The following is a 15764-nucleotide window of genomic DNA, read 5'->3' as shown; positions in this document are numbered from 1 at the left end:
GCGATATTCGTGGCAGAGAAGAAATGGAAGTCGATTGCCCTCACTCCTTGTTATTAAAAGTCCTAATTGGCCTGGGGGAGGCTGGGGGCCAAGCAGGAATGTTTAAGGATGATTATAATATCTTTTGGTGCCAGAAGATATCTTTGTGTCTCCAAGTGGGGTTGGAGGAACTGCAGCCCAAGTGTTTTCTTTTCTGGGAAATTCAGACCTCCATCATTTTAACTTTTCCCAGACGAGATGCTGGGACCACACTCAGGGCCTGGAAAGTGGTTACATCCGTATCAGCCAGGCCACCCTGGCCTTGAGCTCCAAATGAGACTGTTCAGCCCCAGTTCCACAGCCATGGACTTCCACAGAGCCATCCTACCCTGGTCCCACCAGCCCCAGGGTTCCTGCCATTTCCCAGGACAGTCATGTTTTCCTGGTGACCTGGCTCCTTCTACTATGTAGACTGCAGGCTGTGGACCAGGAGGGGAAATCCATAGGCAGCCGGGAGCACACATAACATTCGTGAGAGTCAGGGCTCCCCAGAGGATGTGGGAGGGAACTTTATCCCAGGGTGCAGACAACTTAACACTGACCTTCACACCCCCCTCTTCATGACAGGCAGTCCCAGTCAGTTCTCTCAGAAACCCACTGCTTAAAACACACAACACTGCTGGGCCTGTTTAATCCAGTGCTGCCCAATCCCTCCACCACCCTGGGACCCCTGGTATCCCTCATCCCTGCCCTCGGGCGGTCCCACTTTCCTGTGCCTTTTTACAGGGCTTACCCAGGCCTTGTCCACCTGCCCCGAGAGGCTCCTTATAGCACATGCCCTGGATGCTTCTGGAACCAACACCAGCCTTGATCCCTGGCATCCCTGGGCAACATCACAGAGACACAGGGCAAGATGGAAGGCACCACCCACAGCTGAGTACCCTCCTCTGTCTGATGCAGGTTTTCACCCCTGCAGATACCATAAGAAACCTGATGCCTTAGTAGGAGGCAGGAAGACCTTACAGCCCACATGACTCAGGATGTGAGGCTCTGAGATGTTGTTCCTCCTTTTTGGGAATCAAAACCAGCCTGTGTGTGTTGGGACAGGAAAGGCAAACGTGAGGGTCTTGGGGAGGGTCTGGGATCTCTTAAACCAGACAGAACTATGAGCAGTAGGCAGTGCCATTTCCCAGAGAACTCCTCAGCTTGATGTTGCTGTTTCCTGGGTGTGTGATCCTTCTCCCCCCACCGTGCTGTGTTGACTCATCCTGGGGCTCAGACACTGTTGTCTGGGAAAGGGTAAGAAGGAACTTTTTAGAACTGTCCTATACTAGCACCATCGAGTGGAAATCTAATGCAAGCCACATATGTCATTTTAAATGTTGTAGCCGCCATATTAAAACAGGCAAAGTAACCAATAATGTTTTATTTAACCTGACACACTTAAAACATTATCTTGCCAGGCGCGATGGCTCATGCCTATAATCCCAGCACTTTGGGAGGCCGAGGAAGATGGGTCACTTGAGGTCAGGAGGTCAAGATCATTCTGGCCAACATGGTGAAACCCCATCTCTACTAAAAAATTATAAAAATTAGCCGAGTGTGGTGGTGCACACCTGTAATCCCAACTACTCGGGAGGCTGAAGCAGGAGACTCGCTTGAACCCAGGAGTCTTTAGAATGAAATCCTATGCATATTTTGTGCTTACAGCACATATCAATTCAGACAAGCCACTTTTAAGAGCTCAATAACCATTTCTGGCTAGTGGCTATGGCAGTGCAGATCTTTCTGTCTTGACCTAGGTGGTAGTTACTCAGGTGTAGACATATGTAAAAACATGGCTAGCTGTAGACTCAAGATGTGTGCATCTCACTCTTTAAAAGTTTTCAAAAATCTCCTTCAAGGCTCTGCTCAAATGCCACCCATTTTCCTGAACCCACCCTGGGATGCAATTACCTGCTGCTTTTGCACTGTGCTTCTGTTATATTTCTACTTATACTGTCGCTGTGTCTCGCCTGTCTTCCTATAAGCACTCTAAGATGTAGACCATGGTTTGTTGATTTTTTTTTAATTACCCAAAGGGGCACTGACTACCTAATGCCGAATAAGTAAGCATGGCTGAATGGAATCCCTGGGTGTGGTTGACCCTCTCTGGGCTGGCTGCAGGATGGCTGATCATTTGATTCTGTTTTTCAGTCCCATTCCAGTTGTTGGCAAAGGAGAGGAAGAGGAAGAGGAAGATGGCATGGGGCTTTGTCTGCCGGCCACCCTGAAGAACTGCCTTCCTCACCGCCAGGGCATCAGCATCCTGGAGAAGCTCATCAAAACATGCCCCGTGTGGCTGCAGCTGAGTCTGGGCCAGGCAGAGGTGGCCAGGATCCTGCACCGGGAGGCGGCCGGGGTGAGTGGGGGCACCTCCCACTTGGTAGCACACACACCGTGAGGGACTCAGGCGTGCTCCACACCTGCCCTGACTCCCACGTGGAAGCCGCTACCATGCAGACAGCTACCTGTGTGTTTCCCTCTCCTACATGTGTCAGTTTTTTGGCCACTATATTTTTCCAGAATGCAGGTATGGGAGGCTGCTGGGAGGCCTGCGTTCTGCTCTGGGGAGCAGGTGTTCATGGCTGGAGAGGAGGGATTGGGTGGCTTACAGGCTCTCTGGGCATTTGGGCACCTGAGAGGCAGGACTGATGCGGTCAGGAAGACCATGCTGGCCTGCTGTGACTTCGAGAGCTCGGCCAGGCATCCAGCGTCTAGAGAGTGTCAATCAGAGCCAGGGTAAAAATGGCTTTGTGCTCCCTGTTTCACATATGCAAATAAGAGCTGCGTGATGGAGTCAAAAGATGATTTAGAGGTCATGCTCTGTGAGTGGACATGTGGCTTAAATTTTCTAAGCCTGACTTTTGTTGCTTTGAAATAGAGGCATTCACACCGCCTCCAAGGCTCTTGTTCCTATTGCATGGAAAGATAGATGATGGGTGGGTGGATGGATGGATGGATGGATGGATGGATGGATGGACGGACGAACGGACGGACGGACAGATGGACAGACAGATGGATGGACGTATGAACAGACAGACAACAGCTAAGCAGGTGATAGATGATGAAATATGAGTCAGAGCTCATCACATGTTCCTTTCACCGCCCACACACATTTTCTCCTATACACTGCTTCCTTTTAAAAACAACTTGAATTTGTTTAATTACCAAAGTGATACACATATGTGTTCATGATTTAACAAAAAGCCAAGCTGGACAGAAGTGTAAAAAGTAAAGATCTTTTCCACCTACTCTAACCAAACTCAATCCCCAGAAGTTTTTTCTTTTTTTAATTGAGATGAAATTCACACAATATAAAATCACACAATATAAAAGTACACAGTTCAGTGGCATATAGTACAGTCACAATGTGGTACAACCACCACCTCTATCTAGCTCCAAGGCGTCTCATCGCTCAAAACAAAGCCCCACACTCCTTAAGCAGTCCCTCCTCCTCCTCCCCTCCTGCAGCCCTGTAACCACCAATCTGCCTCCAAAGTCACCCAATCTGCCTCCCAAGTCATGCTGCATGCGGTGCGTCTGTCCACACATTTTCCATATAGACTCATGCCTCTATTGTGGCAAGCATTCACTGAGTACTTGCTTTGCTCCAGGAAGTCTTGTAGCTTCTTCATGTGAATCTGCCCATGTAACCTCATAGCAGCCCTAGGAGGTAGGCATTGCCACTCTGCCCATTTTACATATGAGGTAACCGTGATACAAAGCAATTGAGTGCCGTCCCCCAGGGGACATAGTGAATAAATGGCAAAGTGGGACTCCATCTGGACCCAGGCAGTCTGTGCGCCCTGGGCTCTGTTGAGCACAGAGATTTATTTGGCTCAGCTGGACTCGTGTCCCCCAGCCACCATGCACTTTTGATGGTCTCTCCCCTGCTGTGGTTGCAGGGCTTGTCTGCCTCCCGGGAAGAGTCCAGATGTATAAGTACAGGGCTCAGATGGCAAGTGCACTCGTTCACCTTGGACAAGGTAAAATGCATCAAGTCTCCAGTTGTACCTGAAAATTGGAATTAGTAGAACTTATGGGGCCTCTGCAAAGTGCCAACCTCCTTTTGCTACACAGGCCCCTGTCACAGGGAGTGGGGACTATGGTGGCCTGAAAGCACAGCAGTGTCCCGCCAAGACCAGGAGGACTGCTGGCCTGGAAAGGCCTGGGTAGAAAATTAAACCAGGGTCTCCTGCCAATGAGTGTTCAGCCGGCACCCCCTCCGGTCCGCAACTTCCCTGGTGGGTTCTCAGGAATGAACTTACTTACTACTCTTGCTGGGAGAAGGCAGCTCAAGACCAGCCCAAGGGGCAAGTTTCTGATGCTGAGGGATGGCCATGTTCCAGATTTTTTTGGTCATCAAGAGGGGCATGTCCAGATGGGGATTGGCCAGATAGTGGGGGATGGTCCCAGGAGAAGGTGCTGGCTCTCCAGAGCAAGCTGGGTGGGACATCGTCATGATTGCTATGTCAAAAGATTCAGTCCTCTCTTCAGAAAGTTAGCCTGGGCGCGGTGGCTCATGCCTGTAATCTCAGCACTTTGGGAGGCCACACTTAGAGGATCACTTGAGCCCAGGAGTTCAAGACCAACCTGGGCAACATGGCACGATGCCATCGCTACAAAATATACAAAAATTAGCCAGGCATGGTGGCACACACCTGTAATCCCAGCTACTCAGGAGACTGAGGTAGGAGAATCACTTGAAATGGGGAGGCAGAGGTTGCAGTGAATCCAGATCACGCCACTGCACTTCAGCCCAATTGATAGAATGAGACTCTGTCAAAAAAAAAAAAAAAAAAAAAAAATTGAAAATAAGCACAATTATAAAGAACTGTAGTGGTTCTGTTTGGAGAATGCTGAGTTATTCCAGGCTCTGTGCTTTGGAGATAATCATTTTGTAGTCATCCTGTGAGGTCAATTCTGCCATCATACCCATTTCACAGATAATAAAACTGAGGCTAAGAGAAATGCTTTAGTTTGGGTTTCCCCAGAATCAAATCCCTGAGATAACAATTTGAGCGCAAGTGGCTTATTCGGGAAGTAACCCCAGGAAGCACCAGTAGGGGAACCAAGCCAGGGGAAGGGACTGTAAAGCTACATTGTCATGCGAGCTACCCCTGGGGAAAACGAGCTGAATCCTGCTGGAGAATTCTGGGAGCCAGTGTGGAACACACATCTTGGGGTTATCCCAACCAAGGGTAGAGGGAACTGTGTATTATTCACCAACTCCTGACAGTCATGGGTCAAAGGCTGTAGGGTGTGAGGATGCATTTTCCAGCCCCTTTTCTCTTCTTTTTTTTGTCTTTTCTTCTTTTCTTTCTTTCTTTCTTGTCAGAGTCTTGCTCTGTTGCCCAGGCTGGAGTACAGTGACACAATCTCAGCTCACTGCAACCTTCACCTCCTGGGTTCCAGCAATTCTCCTATCGTATCCTCCTGAGTAGCTGGGACTACAAGTATGCACCACCACACCTGACTAATTTTTGTGTTTTTAGTAGAGACAGGGTTTCACCATGTTGACAAGGCTGGTCTTGAACTCCTGACCTCAGGTGATCTGCCCACCTTGGCCTCCCAAACTGCTGGGATTACAGGCATGAGCCACTGCACCCAGCCCCTTCTCTCTTCCTTGACTCTAAGATCTGACTCTTGCCAGAAATCCTCAGGCGAAGAGATGCAGAGCTGGCCAATGGAAGCAGGGCTGGAGTCCGCTAAAAAGATAAGGCCCCATGGGGATGGGTGGGTCACCAGCTGCACCTAGCACTAGAGTGGGATAACTTTCCCAAAGGTCACACAGCTAGTGAGCTACAGGGCTGAGATTTGAACCCAGGCCTGGCGAGGGAGGCTCAAGCCCATCCCTCCAGAAGTGAGTAGCAGGAGAGACACAAAAGTAATTTTCTGAGGTCGACCAGTGCTGGATGGGGTTGGATATCAGCCAGGTTTATAAAGATGTGTAAGATGCAATCTTACTGTCCTCTCTGAGGGTCTGGTGGGGGCTCCATGCACAAATATGAACCTAAAGGCACCAGGAGGGGATAGCTAAGTGCTCTGTGTAAGGCAGGGCAGTGAGTTACCTGGAACAGGAAGAAAGCACATCCAGGTGGGGTGATCTGAGCTGACTTCCTGGAGGAGGTAGACACCAAGCTGGGCCATGCAGGATGGATGGGCAGGATGGGATGGGGGAGCTGACAGAGTCTGCTGGGAAGTAGTGGATGATGGAACAGCACAGGCCAAGGCCCAGAGGTGGACATGAGCCTGGCTGGGGCCCTTGGTGTTGAAAGAGAGTGGTGGGATTAGAGCCCACTGGGACCCTGGCGAGCAGGACCACCTTGCATTCGTCTACCTGGGACGCCATTGACCAATTCAGGTCTGGGAGCACAGAGTGAGCCTGGCTCTGTTTGTTCACTGGAACAAATGAATCTGCTACTTCCAAACTGACAGAGCCAGGCCAGGTTGCTCAGGGCCTGTGGCAAGAGGCAAAGGCCATGGAGCTTAGTTCATTTTCTAGGTGAGCACAAGTTAAAGCAAGGCCTTAGGCCTTAATCCCAGCCTCAGTGGTGCAAGAAACCTGGACATGCCTTCAGCCCTGGCAGGGGAGGCACCAGTCAGCCGAGGCCCAGAGAACTCTTCTACCATCCAGACGCTGAGTGTGGAGGATGTTGAGACCGTAGGTGAGTGCACTAAAAGAGTCAGCCATTCCCCACTGCCACCCACTCGCCACTCAGTTCTGAGGCAGTAGCAGCTGGGTCCGCCCTGAGAACGAGTAGAGGAGCCGTGCCCTCCGTTGCCCTCCCTGCCCTCTGCCTTTATACCCTACTTCTTCCTGTGCACCTCTATATTTTCGAGCCTAAGGAAAGCCCTGAGTGCACGTGCTGGGATGAAGATTGCCAGCTTTTACCCAGAGTTGCCATATGCATGATCTTACTTGATCCCCAGCGATTTCTATCAGGTAGGCGTTAGTGTTCCCATTTTCAAATGAGGCAACAGAGGCACAGAGAAGTCAGCTCACTTGCCTGAGGGCACACAGCTGGTAGGAGCAGAGTCTATCATCTGTGATCTTCAGCTGGCAAGGCCCTTTGCTGCACAATAGCGCTCCCACAGAACTGGCATCCATGTAATGATGTCATTGTTTCTAAAGATACAGACACCATAGGTGGTCTCCAGGCTGTGAGAACTCAAAAGGCCCTCAGAAACCGCCTGGGTCTAGCCCTGCTGGCAGCAATGAGAGACTGTGCTTCATTGTATCTGGCGGTGGTGCTCAGGAGGCTGGAGATCCAGGCCCTTTGTTGTGAATATCTGCATGACCTTGATCACATCCCACCCCTTCCCCGCTACCCACCTCCCCTGCCTGCAGCCTGCTTCTCTGATAAGGCTTTGGGAACATGCTAGCCCATTTTTTGATTTGTGTGCGTCCAGGAGCAAGGCAACCAAACTTTTGTTTTAGAATAGTTTTAGATTTACAGCAAAGTTGCAAAGATGGCGCAGGGAGTGCCCCTATACTCCACACCAGTTTCCTCATTGTTAACATCTAGCATTAGGGTAGTACCTTCGCCATCATTAAGAAACTGATCTTGATACATTGCCATTAACCAAAGTCCATACTTTATTCAGATTTCCTGTTTTTTGTTTTGTTTTTGAGATAGGCCTTGCTCTGTCAGCCAAGCTGGAGTGCAGTGGCATGATCACGGCTCACTGCAGCCCACCTCCCAGGCTCAAGTGATCCTCCTTCCTCAGCTTCCTGAGTAGCTGGGATTACAGGCACACACTACCATGCCCGGCTCATTTATTTTTTTTTACTTTTTGTAGAGATGAGGTCTCCCTGTGTTGCCCAGGCTGGTCTTGAACTCCTGGGTTCAGGCAATCCTCCCATACCTCTGGGGTTCCAGGCATGAGCCACCTGCATGGCCAGCTTTTACCTAATGCCTTTTCTCTGCTCTGGGATCCCATCCCACGTTACATTTAGTTACCATATCTCCTTAGGCTTCTCTTAGCTGTGACATTTGCTCAGACTTTCTTTGTTTTTGATGACCTTGGCAGTTTTGAGGAACAGTGGTCAGGTCTTTTACAGAACGTTCCTCCACCAGGACCTGTCTGATGGTGAGACTGGGGTTAGGGGTTTGGGGAGGAAGACCACAGTGGTAAAATATTCTGATCACATCATATCAAGGCAACAGACTATCAGAATGACTTACCATTGGTGATGTTGACCTTGATCATCTGCTTAGATTGTGTTTGTAGGTTTCTACACCTCAAGATGACTCTTTACCCACTCCCTCTCTAGACTGTCCTTTTTGGAAGGCAGTCAGTGTGCTCAGCCCACCTTTAAGGAATGGGAAATTAAACTCCACCTCCTCGATTTGGTATCTAATAAATTACTTGGAATTTGTCTTCACAAGAAGTTTGCCTTTTCTCTTCCATCTATGTATTAAGCCATTTACTTATATCAGTGTCGAACAGAGTACTTTTATACTTTGGACTATAATCCAATACTACTTTAAATATTTTGTTGCTCAAATTGTTCCAACTTTGGGCACTGGGAGTCTTTCAGTTGGTGCCTGTATGCCTTTGACACACCGTCATCATTGTGCATGTGGGTGTTTGTTTTTTGGAACACTTCGTCATTTCCTGGCAATACAAGGTATTCCACGCTCATCTTATATATTTCCTGCCCCAGTCTTAAAATCAGCCATTTCTCCAAGAAGCCCTGGTTCCTCCTATAGAGAATGATATTAGAAACCAAGATCTGGGCACCATGGGTGTTTGTTGCTACTGAAGTGTCAGTTGCTTCTAGGCCAAGGTGGTTTTTAATGAAAGAAACCTCTTTTAAGGTTGCTTTTGGTGGTGAGGGAGGTGAAAGGTTGGCTCAAAAGTTGCAATAAACTGAGCTGTGATATGGACCAGCCACCTAGGTGGTTCAAGGCACCCTCCCTAAGTGTGAGCCCAAGGAGTACCAATTCCATTCAGTATTAGTTTCGTAAAAACCCTCAGTGGGCCAGGCACAGTGGCTTATGCCTGTAATCCCAGCACTTTGGGAGGCTGAAGTGGGTAGATCACCTGAGGTCAGGAGTTCAAGACCAGCCTGGCCAACATGGCAAAACCCCATCTTTGCTAAAAATACAAAAAATTACCTGGGTGCAGTGGCAGTTGCCTATAATCCCAGCTACTTGGGAGGCTGAGGCGAGAGAATTGCTTGAATCCAGGAGGCGGAGTTTGCAGTGAGCTGAGGTTGCACTACTGCACTCCAGCCTGGGCAACAAGAGCAAAACTCCGTCTCAGAAAAGAAACTTTCAGTGAAGCCATTCTCTTGTGAGACCAGTGTAAAAGGCATAATCATCAGTTATTGCAGGATTACTTTGGCTAAGCACCATCTCTCATTTTTCCAGCAACCCTGCAAAGCAAGGGTATGATCTCTATTCCATAACTGAGGAGAATCAGCTCTGTGATGATAAGAAAACTTCCCGAGTCATACCACTACCAAATTATGGAAGTTGACTTAAACCCAAAACTGACTGTCTCCAAAAGCTTTAAAAAAGGTAGTGTCTTGGCCTCACCCCCAGAAATGCTTCGCTCTTTGTTTTGGAGTGAGCCTCAGCCATCCGCATGATTTTTTTTTTTTTTTTTTTGAAACAGAGTCTTGCTCTGTTGCCAGGCTAGAGTGCAGTGGTGCAATCTCATTTCACTGCAACCTCTGCCTCCCTGGCTCAAGTGATTTTACTGCCTCAGCCTCTCAAGTAGCTGGGATTACAGGCATGTGCCACCATGCCTGACTAATTTTTGTATTTTTAGTAGAGACAGGGTTTCACCATGTTGGCCAGGATGGTCTCGATCTCCTGACCTCGTGATCTGCCCACTTCAGCCTCCCAAAGTGCTGGGATTACAGGCATGAGCCACCACACCTGGCCTCATCAGCATGTTTTAAAAGCTTCCTGGATAATTCTGCTGTGCAACCAGAGTTGTGAATTGCTCTGTTCTATGCTAAAAGATGGGCCTCAGTTTCCCCATATGTAAAATAAAGGTATTGGGCAATATGTCCCTTAATTCCATTTCCAGTACTCAGTGGTTCTGAGGATTTGTGGCTTGACTTTCTTATAGCTTTGTATATGCGCATGCACACACACACACACCCCTAGGTGTGTCAGAGTCAGGACTGAGGATATGAGGACCTTTGTCTAGGATGGGCCCCAGCCACTGGCTGCCAACCTCTGCAGGCACAACCCCTGTGGATGTAGCCTCTCAGAAGAGTCAGCTACTTCTGTTTCTGCCCTAATGGGCATGATTGGAAATTTTCCCCAAGCAACTGGAAAATAATCCTAAAATAACTAAAGTGGAAAAGCAGATAGCTCTGAATTGTCCAGGCCAAAAATGAATGGTAAAAACAAAACCACTTAATGGTGCACTTAGCTTTGGATTTTTATGTATTTATTTGGAGAGGAAGAGGGGAGTGCGGTGGCTGCATAATTCTCTCCCTAAGCATATTCTGTCCCAGCTGTTAGTGAAATAAGTTGGTCTTTCCAAAACTCACGCTGGCTGAAGGTAGACAGGAAGAGGGTCTGAAGACTGGTGAGACCATTTCCTGGATTGCGTCAATTTACCATGAAACTCACCCTCTTGCAAGCCTCTTGGGGGCTGGGAAAGACCCCCAGGGCACTGATGCTAGAGGAGTATCTTCTGGAAGCGAGGAGTCCTGGAACTGCTCTGCCTACCTCCCTCACTATAGACTGGAAACAGTCAGCTCAGAAAGGGGAAGTGGCTTGCCCAGGGACACAGAGCAAACCAGTGTCAGAACTAGGAAGGACACAAGTGTCTGACCCACAGCCCAGTGCTCTTACCACTGCCCACTGTTGTTTTGACAGGGGGAGTTCCATGGGGGAATACTAAGTCTTCAAAGAAAATTGGACTCTCATAATGGCATGAGCCCAGCGGTTTGTACAACTGATGGAAGAGGATATTATATTTCTGCTGAGAGTAACTAATGCAGTACAGTGAGGGAAGAAAAATGGAGGAAGCACACACACACACACACACACACACACAGCTGACTCAGCAAGGCACAGACCAGGCTTGTTCCCAGGGAGGAGAGAGGTAGAGTAAGGACACTGGGCCTAGGAAGCTTTGTTGGTGGCTAATCAGAGAAGGCTTTCAGGAGCAGTGGCAGATGGAGGGTCCTACCGTGAGCATCAGTGTGAACTGCTCCATTGTAGGAACCCCACACAGCCCCCGCCATGAGTGTCCTGGAAGTGGACAAAGGTAGCCCCAGCCCCGGCACTTGCCTGCCCGTGTTTCCTCACTGCTCTCCACCTGGCTCATCCTCTCATCGAGGCCGAGCCCTGAAGTCAAGCTGCTCATCAGGATGCCTTTCCTTGTCTCAGGGTGCCCCATGTCCTGCCCTGTTGCCCTTCTGATTCATGGAGACATCTATGAACACTGACATCAGGAATGCTAGGGGCTTTGAGACAGTCATCCTCAGGGCCAGGAGGCAGGTAGAGGGGGTCTGAGGAAGGAAGTGTTATCAGAAAGAGGTCCCAAGCCAGACCCTAAGAAAGGGTTCTTGGACCTCAGGCGAGAATCAGGGGCAAGTCCACAGAGTAAAGTGAAGGCAAGTGTATTAGGAAAAGTCAGTGGATAAAGAACAGCTACTCCATAGGCAGAGCAGCGGGGTGGGTTGCTCCAGTGAATATACTTACAGTTATTTCTTGATCATATACTAAACAAGGGGTGGCTTATTCATGAGTTTTCTGGGGAAAAGGTAGGCAATTTCTAGAACTAAGGGTCCCCCACTTTTGAGACTATATAGGGTAACTTCTGGATGTGCCATGGCATTTGTAAACTGTCATGGCGCTGGTGGCAGTATCTTTTAGTATGCTACCACATTATAATTATCACATAATGAGCAGTGAGGATGACCAGAAGTCACTTGCATTGCCATGGGTGGGTTTGGGCCGGCTTCTTTACCACACCCTGTTTTATCAGCGGGGTCTTTGTGACCTGTATCTTGTACTGACCTGTCTCATCCTGTGACTGAGAATGCCTAACCTCCTGGGAATGCAGGCCAGCAGGTCTCAGCTGCCCCAGCCGCTTTTCAAGATGCAGCTGCTCTTGAGCTATAAGGAAGTTGCTCTTGAGCTATAAGGAAGTTGCTCTGGAGCTGTAAGGAAGTCAGGACGGGCCGCCTCTGACGGAAGTACCTCATACTGACTTCATGCTATATAGCAGGCACTCTTTTGATACCACCTGGGTAGCCTTTTCAATGATCCTTTGAGGCACGGGGGTGGTGGTGAGTGCTTTCAACTTCAAGTAACAGCAAGCCTGGTATGGTAGCCTCAGCCATAAGGATGCTATTGTTTATCTAGTGAGAAGTCTCGAGGTTGGGCTCCAGGGCTAGTTTAGCAGCTCTTTGATGCCTTCGGTTCCCACACTACTCCGCCTGGCTCCTCTCTATTCTTCTATTCCTCCATCTTCAAGGTGTTGGCTTTTGGTCCTCAGTTTCTCACCTCATGGTTGCAAAATGGCAGCTGCAGCTCCAGACACCTCACCCATTCAAAGGCAGGAGGTCACAGGCAAATGGCTTTCTCCTCCTAGGCTCTGCATTATTGTTAGGGAACACATGTTGTTCTAAATGCTTCATTGGCCATCCCGATGTGATGAAAGCCAGGAAAAGGGGTGAATGGCCAAGGAGAGCAGTATGGTCATGATCGGCTCTGACCAAATATAATACCTCTCCTGAGTCAGGACACATTGCCACCAGGGCCAGAATCAGGGTCTGTTAGCAAGGAAAGGGAGAGAGGACTGGTTCTTGGGGAGCTAACTCAGTAACTGTCACAGGCAGGAACGATTATGATCCCATTTCACAGAAAAAGAAGCTGCCCAGAGAGCTCACACAGCTTCAAGTGGCTGACTAAGGACTGAAGTTCAGTTGGGAAGTTCAGCTCCAGAGCATATGGGTGGAAGGGTCCAAGAAACAGTCCAAGGCCCAACACTCTAGACCTGCCACTTGAATACCTATCCCCTTTCCTGTCTCCTTACCAACCTGCACCTCACACTATTTTCGCATCTGCACAGAGGGTGTGATATTCTGAGCCTCAGGGAAGGAGCTGTTGCAGGTATCTAAATCCCTAGCCTGGTGCCTGGCACGGAGTACATGCTTATTTAACACCAGTGGGTTGGTTGGGCTAGAGGTTACATATTGTAGTGGTCACAACATGGCCTGAAGTCACATGGTTTGCATTCTTTTTCTGGCTCTGACTTTAACAAGTGATGTGACCTCAGGAGGTCATTTTACTTCTCTGAGTCTTAGTTTCTTTGGCTGTAGAGTGAGGGTCTGGACCACATCACTGGCTTTGAAACTTTCCCACTGAGCTATGTGTATTCATCAGCAGTACCTCATGGAAGAGAGTAGGGGATACCCAAAGGTGGAGGCCCCATGTCCATATACCCCATAGCTATATCATTACCTACTTTACGTAACAAACCAACCCAACATCAGTGGTTTACCACAGTCACTATTTTATTTGCTCACGATTCTGTGGGTCAGCAATTTGGGCTGGGTTCAGCTGAGTGGTTCTTCTGCTGGTCTTTTCTGGGGTCAGTCATGTGGCTGCAATCATCTGGCAGCTTGACTAAAGGTGGATGGTCTGTGATAGCCTCACTCGTGTCTTGTGGTAGGTGCTGGCTGTTGGCTGGGCCACACAACTCCAGCAGGCTAGCTCAGGCTTCTTTACGTGACAGCACAGTCCAAAGGGTGACATGGAAGCTGCATGCCTCTTGAAGCCCAAGCTCAGAACTTCACAGTGTCTCTTCTGCTGCATTTTTTTTTTTTTTTTTGGTCAGTGCCACTCCCAAGGTCACCCTGTTTTCACCAGGAGGTGAAAATAGACTCCATCTCTCGATAGGGGGAGCAACAAAGACTTTGTGGCTCTTTTTAATCTACTATGGAGGTGAAGGCTCTTTGAGTCCTTTTTCCTATCTCTTTGGTCCAGCTGCAAGCATAATAATAATCCTATTAGTAGTTGTCATTTATTTGTCTAATGATATTATGCACTTAACATCATAGCATGTGATCGGGATCAGTAAATGAGAGCAATCTCTAATAATAATATAAATAATCATTAGGATTATAAGTTATTAAGTACATTCTCTGTGCCAGGCATTTTATATATATGATCAGCGATTCTCACAGTGACCCTGAATGATAGATATTATTGTCCTCATGTTCAGATGAGGAAATTGAGACCCCAAGAACTAAAAGTAACTTGCCCACAGCTGGTGAGGGACAGAGGTAGTATTTGTGTTTCACTGTGTCTCTAAACAGCTGGCTGCAGGGGGCAGAAAGGGGGAAGTAAGGTGGGCTTTGAGACTTTTCTTATGAAACCCCCAAAGGTGTTGGAGAAAGGGCTCTGGGTGGTCCTCCAGCTCTCCACCCTGCCGTGTACTCACCTGCAACAGCCGTCATGGACAACATCCCCTTGGAGTTTGACCTAAGGACACCTGATCAGGGAGTGGGCAGGTGGGTAACGTGGATATAAACAGCTCATGAAGATAGTCTGCTGCGTGATACTGTCTTGGGCTAAACTCTGCCAGGTTTAAGCTGAGATAATTCATAATCTAAAGTGTTCTTCAGGCGTCACTGTGGCACAGTGATGCTGTTATTGAGGTGCTGTCTGTGAATACCATCTAGAACGGTCTCCATGACTAACTCAGCAGCTAAACTTCCCCAGAGGGGAACAGAACAGACCCTCTTATTCCAGTTGGCCAAGGTAGACCACTGACCCAGGCTCTGCCCATAGCAGGTACCTGTCAGTGTCATCCTCATCCATGGTCACCTGGGCAGGAAGCATCAGAGGACTCCTGGAGCCAGGCCAAACTCAGAGTCCCTCCCTGCCCTACTGTCCGTTGTGAACTCAGAGCCTCCAGCCTGCTTTTCAGTCAGAAGGCAAGAGCCACATGAAAGCCCTGTGGCCATGCTGAAAGTGTGGGTGATGGGTTCAGAACTGGGGAGCTGCAGAGTCCAACCTCAGGGGCTTTGCATTCCTGTCGACACTCCGTCCCCAGCGAGTAGATAACACAGCACGACAGCGAGAGGGGTGAGATGCTGCACCATGTGATGGGGATGCCTGGCCCTAGTCCTGCTCTGGCAGTTGCCGTCTGTGTGGCTCTGGGGAGGACTGAGTGATACCACATGTAAGGCGCCTGGCCCAGTGTGCACACGCTAGCCACCATTTGAACTTCTGGCTTGTACTGTGGATTTGAACCACTCTCTCTTTAGTTTATCATCTTGTATTTGCCTCCTTTTGCCCTGGATCTGTAAGTTTCAACTCTTCTGGGGTCAGGTAATCCCTTCTGATTCTTTTTCACAATAAACACACATGGTGGACAGACCCCCAGGTCTAGGTGAAGCCTGAGACTGGGAGACAAAAGGGCAAAGCCAGCTGCAGGTTGGGTGAGTGGAGCACGGTCCTCAGTGAGCGTCCTGTTGGGTGCTTTCCTCTGCAACTTCTCCATACATCTTCCAACCAGAGAGGCAGGGCCTTGGTTTCATTTTTTCTTTCTGCTGGGTGGTGGCAGGTGTTGCCACTGCCATTTACAGACTAGAACCCGGAGGCTCAGGGAAGCCATACAATCACTCAGAGTCACAGGGCTGATACCTGGCCGCTCAGGGCCATCTGGGAGCCCAGGAAGAAATACATAGTTTGTGGGCCTGCCCCCAGCTGGAGGAGCTCCCTCTGAGGGCTTCTGCCTTTTTTTCTTTC

General features: G+C 49.0%; 1 protein-coding gene across 3 annotated transcripts in view; it reads left to right on the top strand.

The window, feature by feature from the left end:
• RIN3 (Ras and Rab interactor 3) overlaps positions 1-15764 on the top strand; it is a 173767-nt gene that overhangs the window by 41353 nt on the left and 116650 nt on the right. For 2 of the 3 annotated variants that reach the window (XM_032287593.1, XM_032287594.1), the window contains exon 2: positions 2176-2380. In XM_032287593.1, coding sequence (XP_032143484.1) covers positions 2176-2380 — 205 coding nt within the window. Of the gene's footprint in view, positions 1-2175; positions 2381-9893; positions 14987-15764 lie in introns of those variants that run through there. The other variant, XM_032287595.1, reaches the window with a different exon arrangement.

This window comes from Sapajus apella, unplaced genomic scaffold, assembly GCF_009761245.1.
Source record: "Sapajus apella isolate SASKATOON/1434 unplaced genomic scaffold, GSC_monkey_1.0 scaffold20, whole genome shotgun sequence".
Classification (NCBI taxonomy): Eukaryota; Metazoa; Chordata; class Mammalia; order Primates; family Cebidae; genus Sapajus; species Sapajus apella.
The sequence above is the reverse complement of the archived record's forward strand: the minus strand, read 5'-3'. Positions and strand labels throughout refer to the sequence as shown.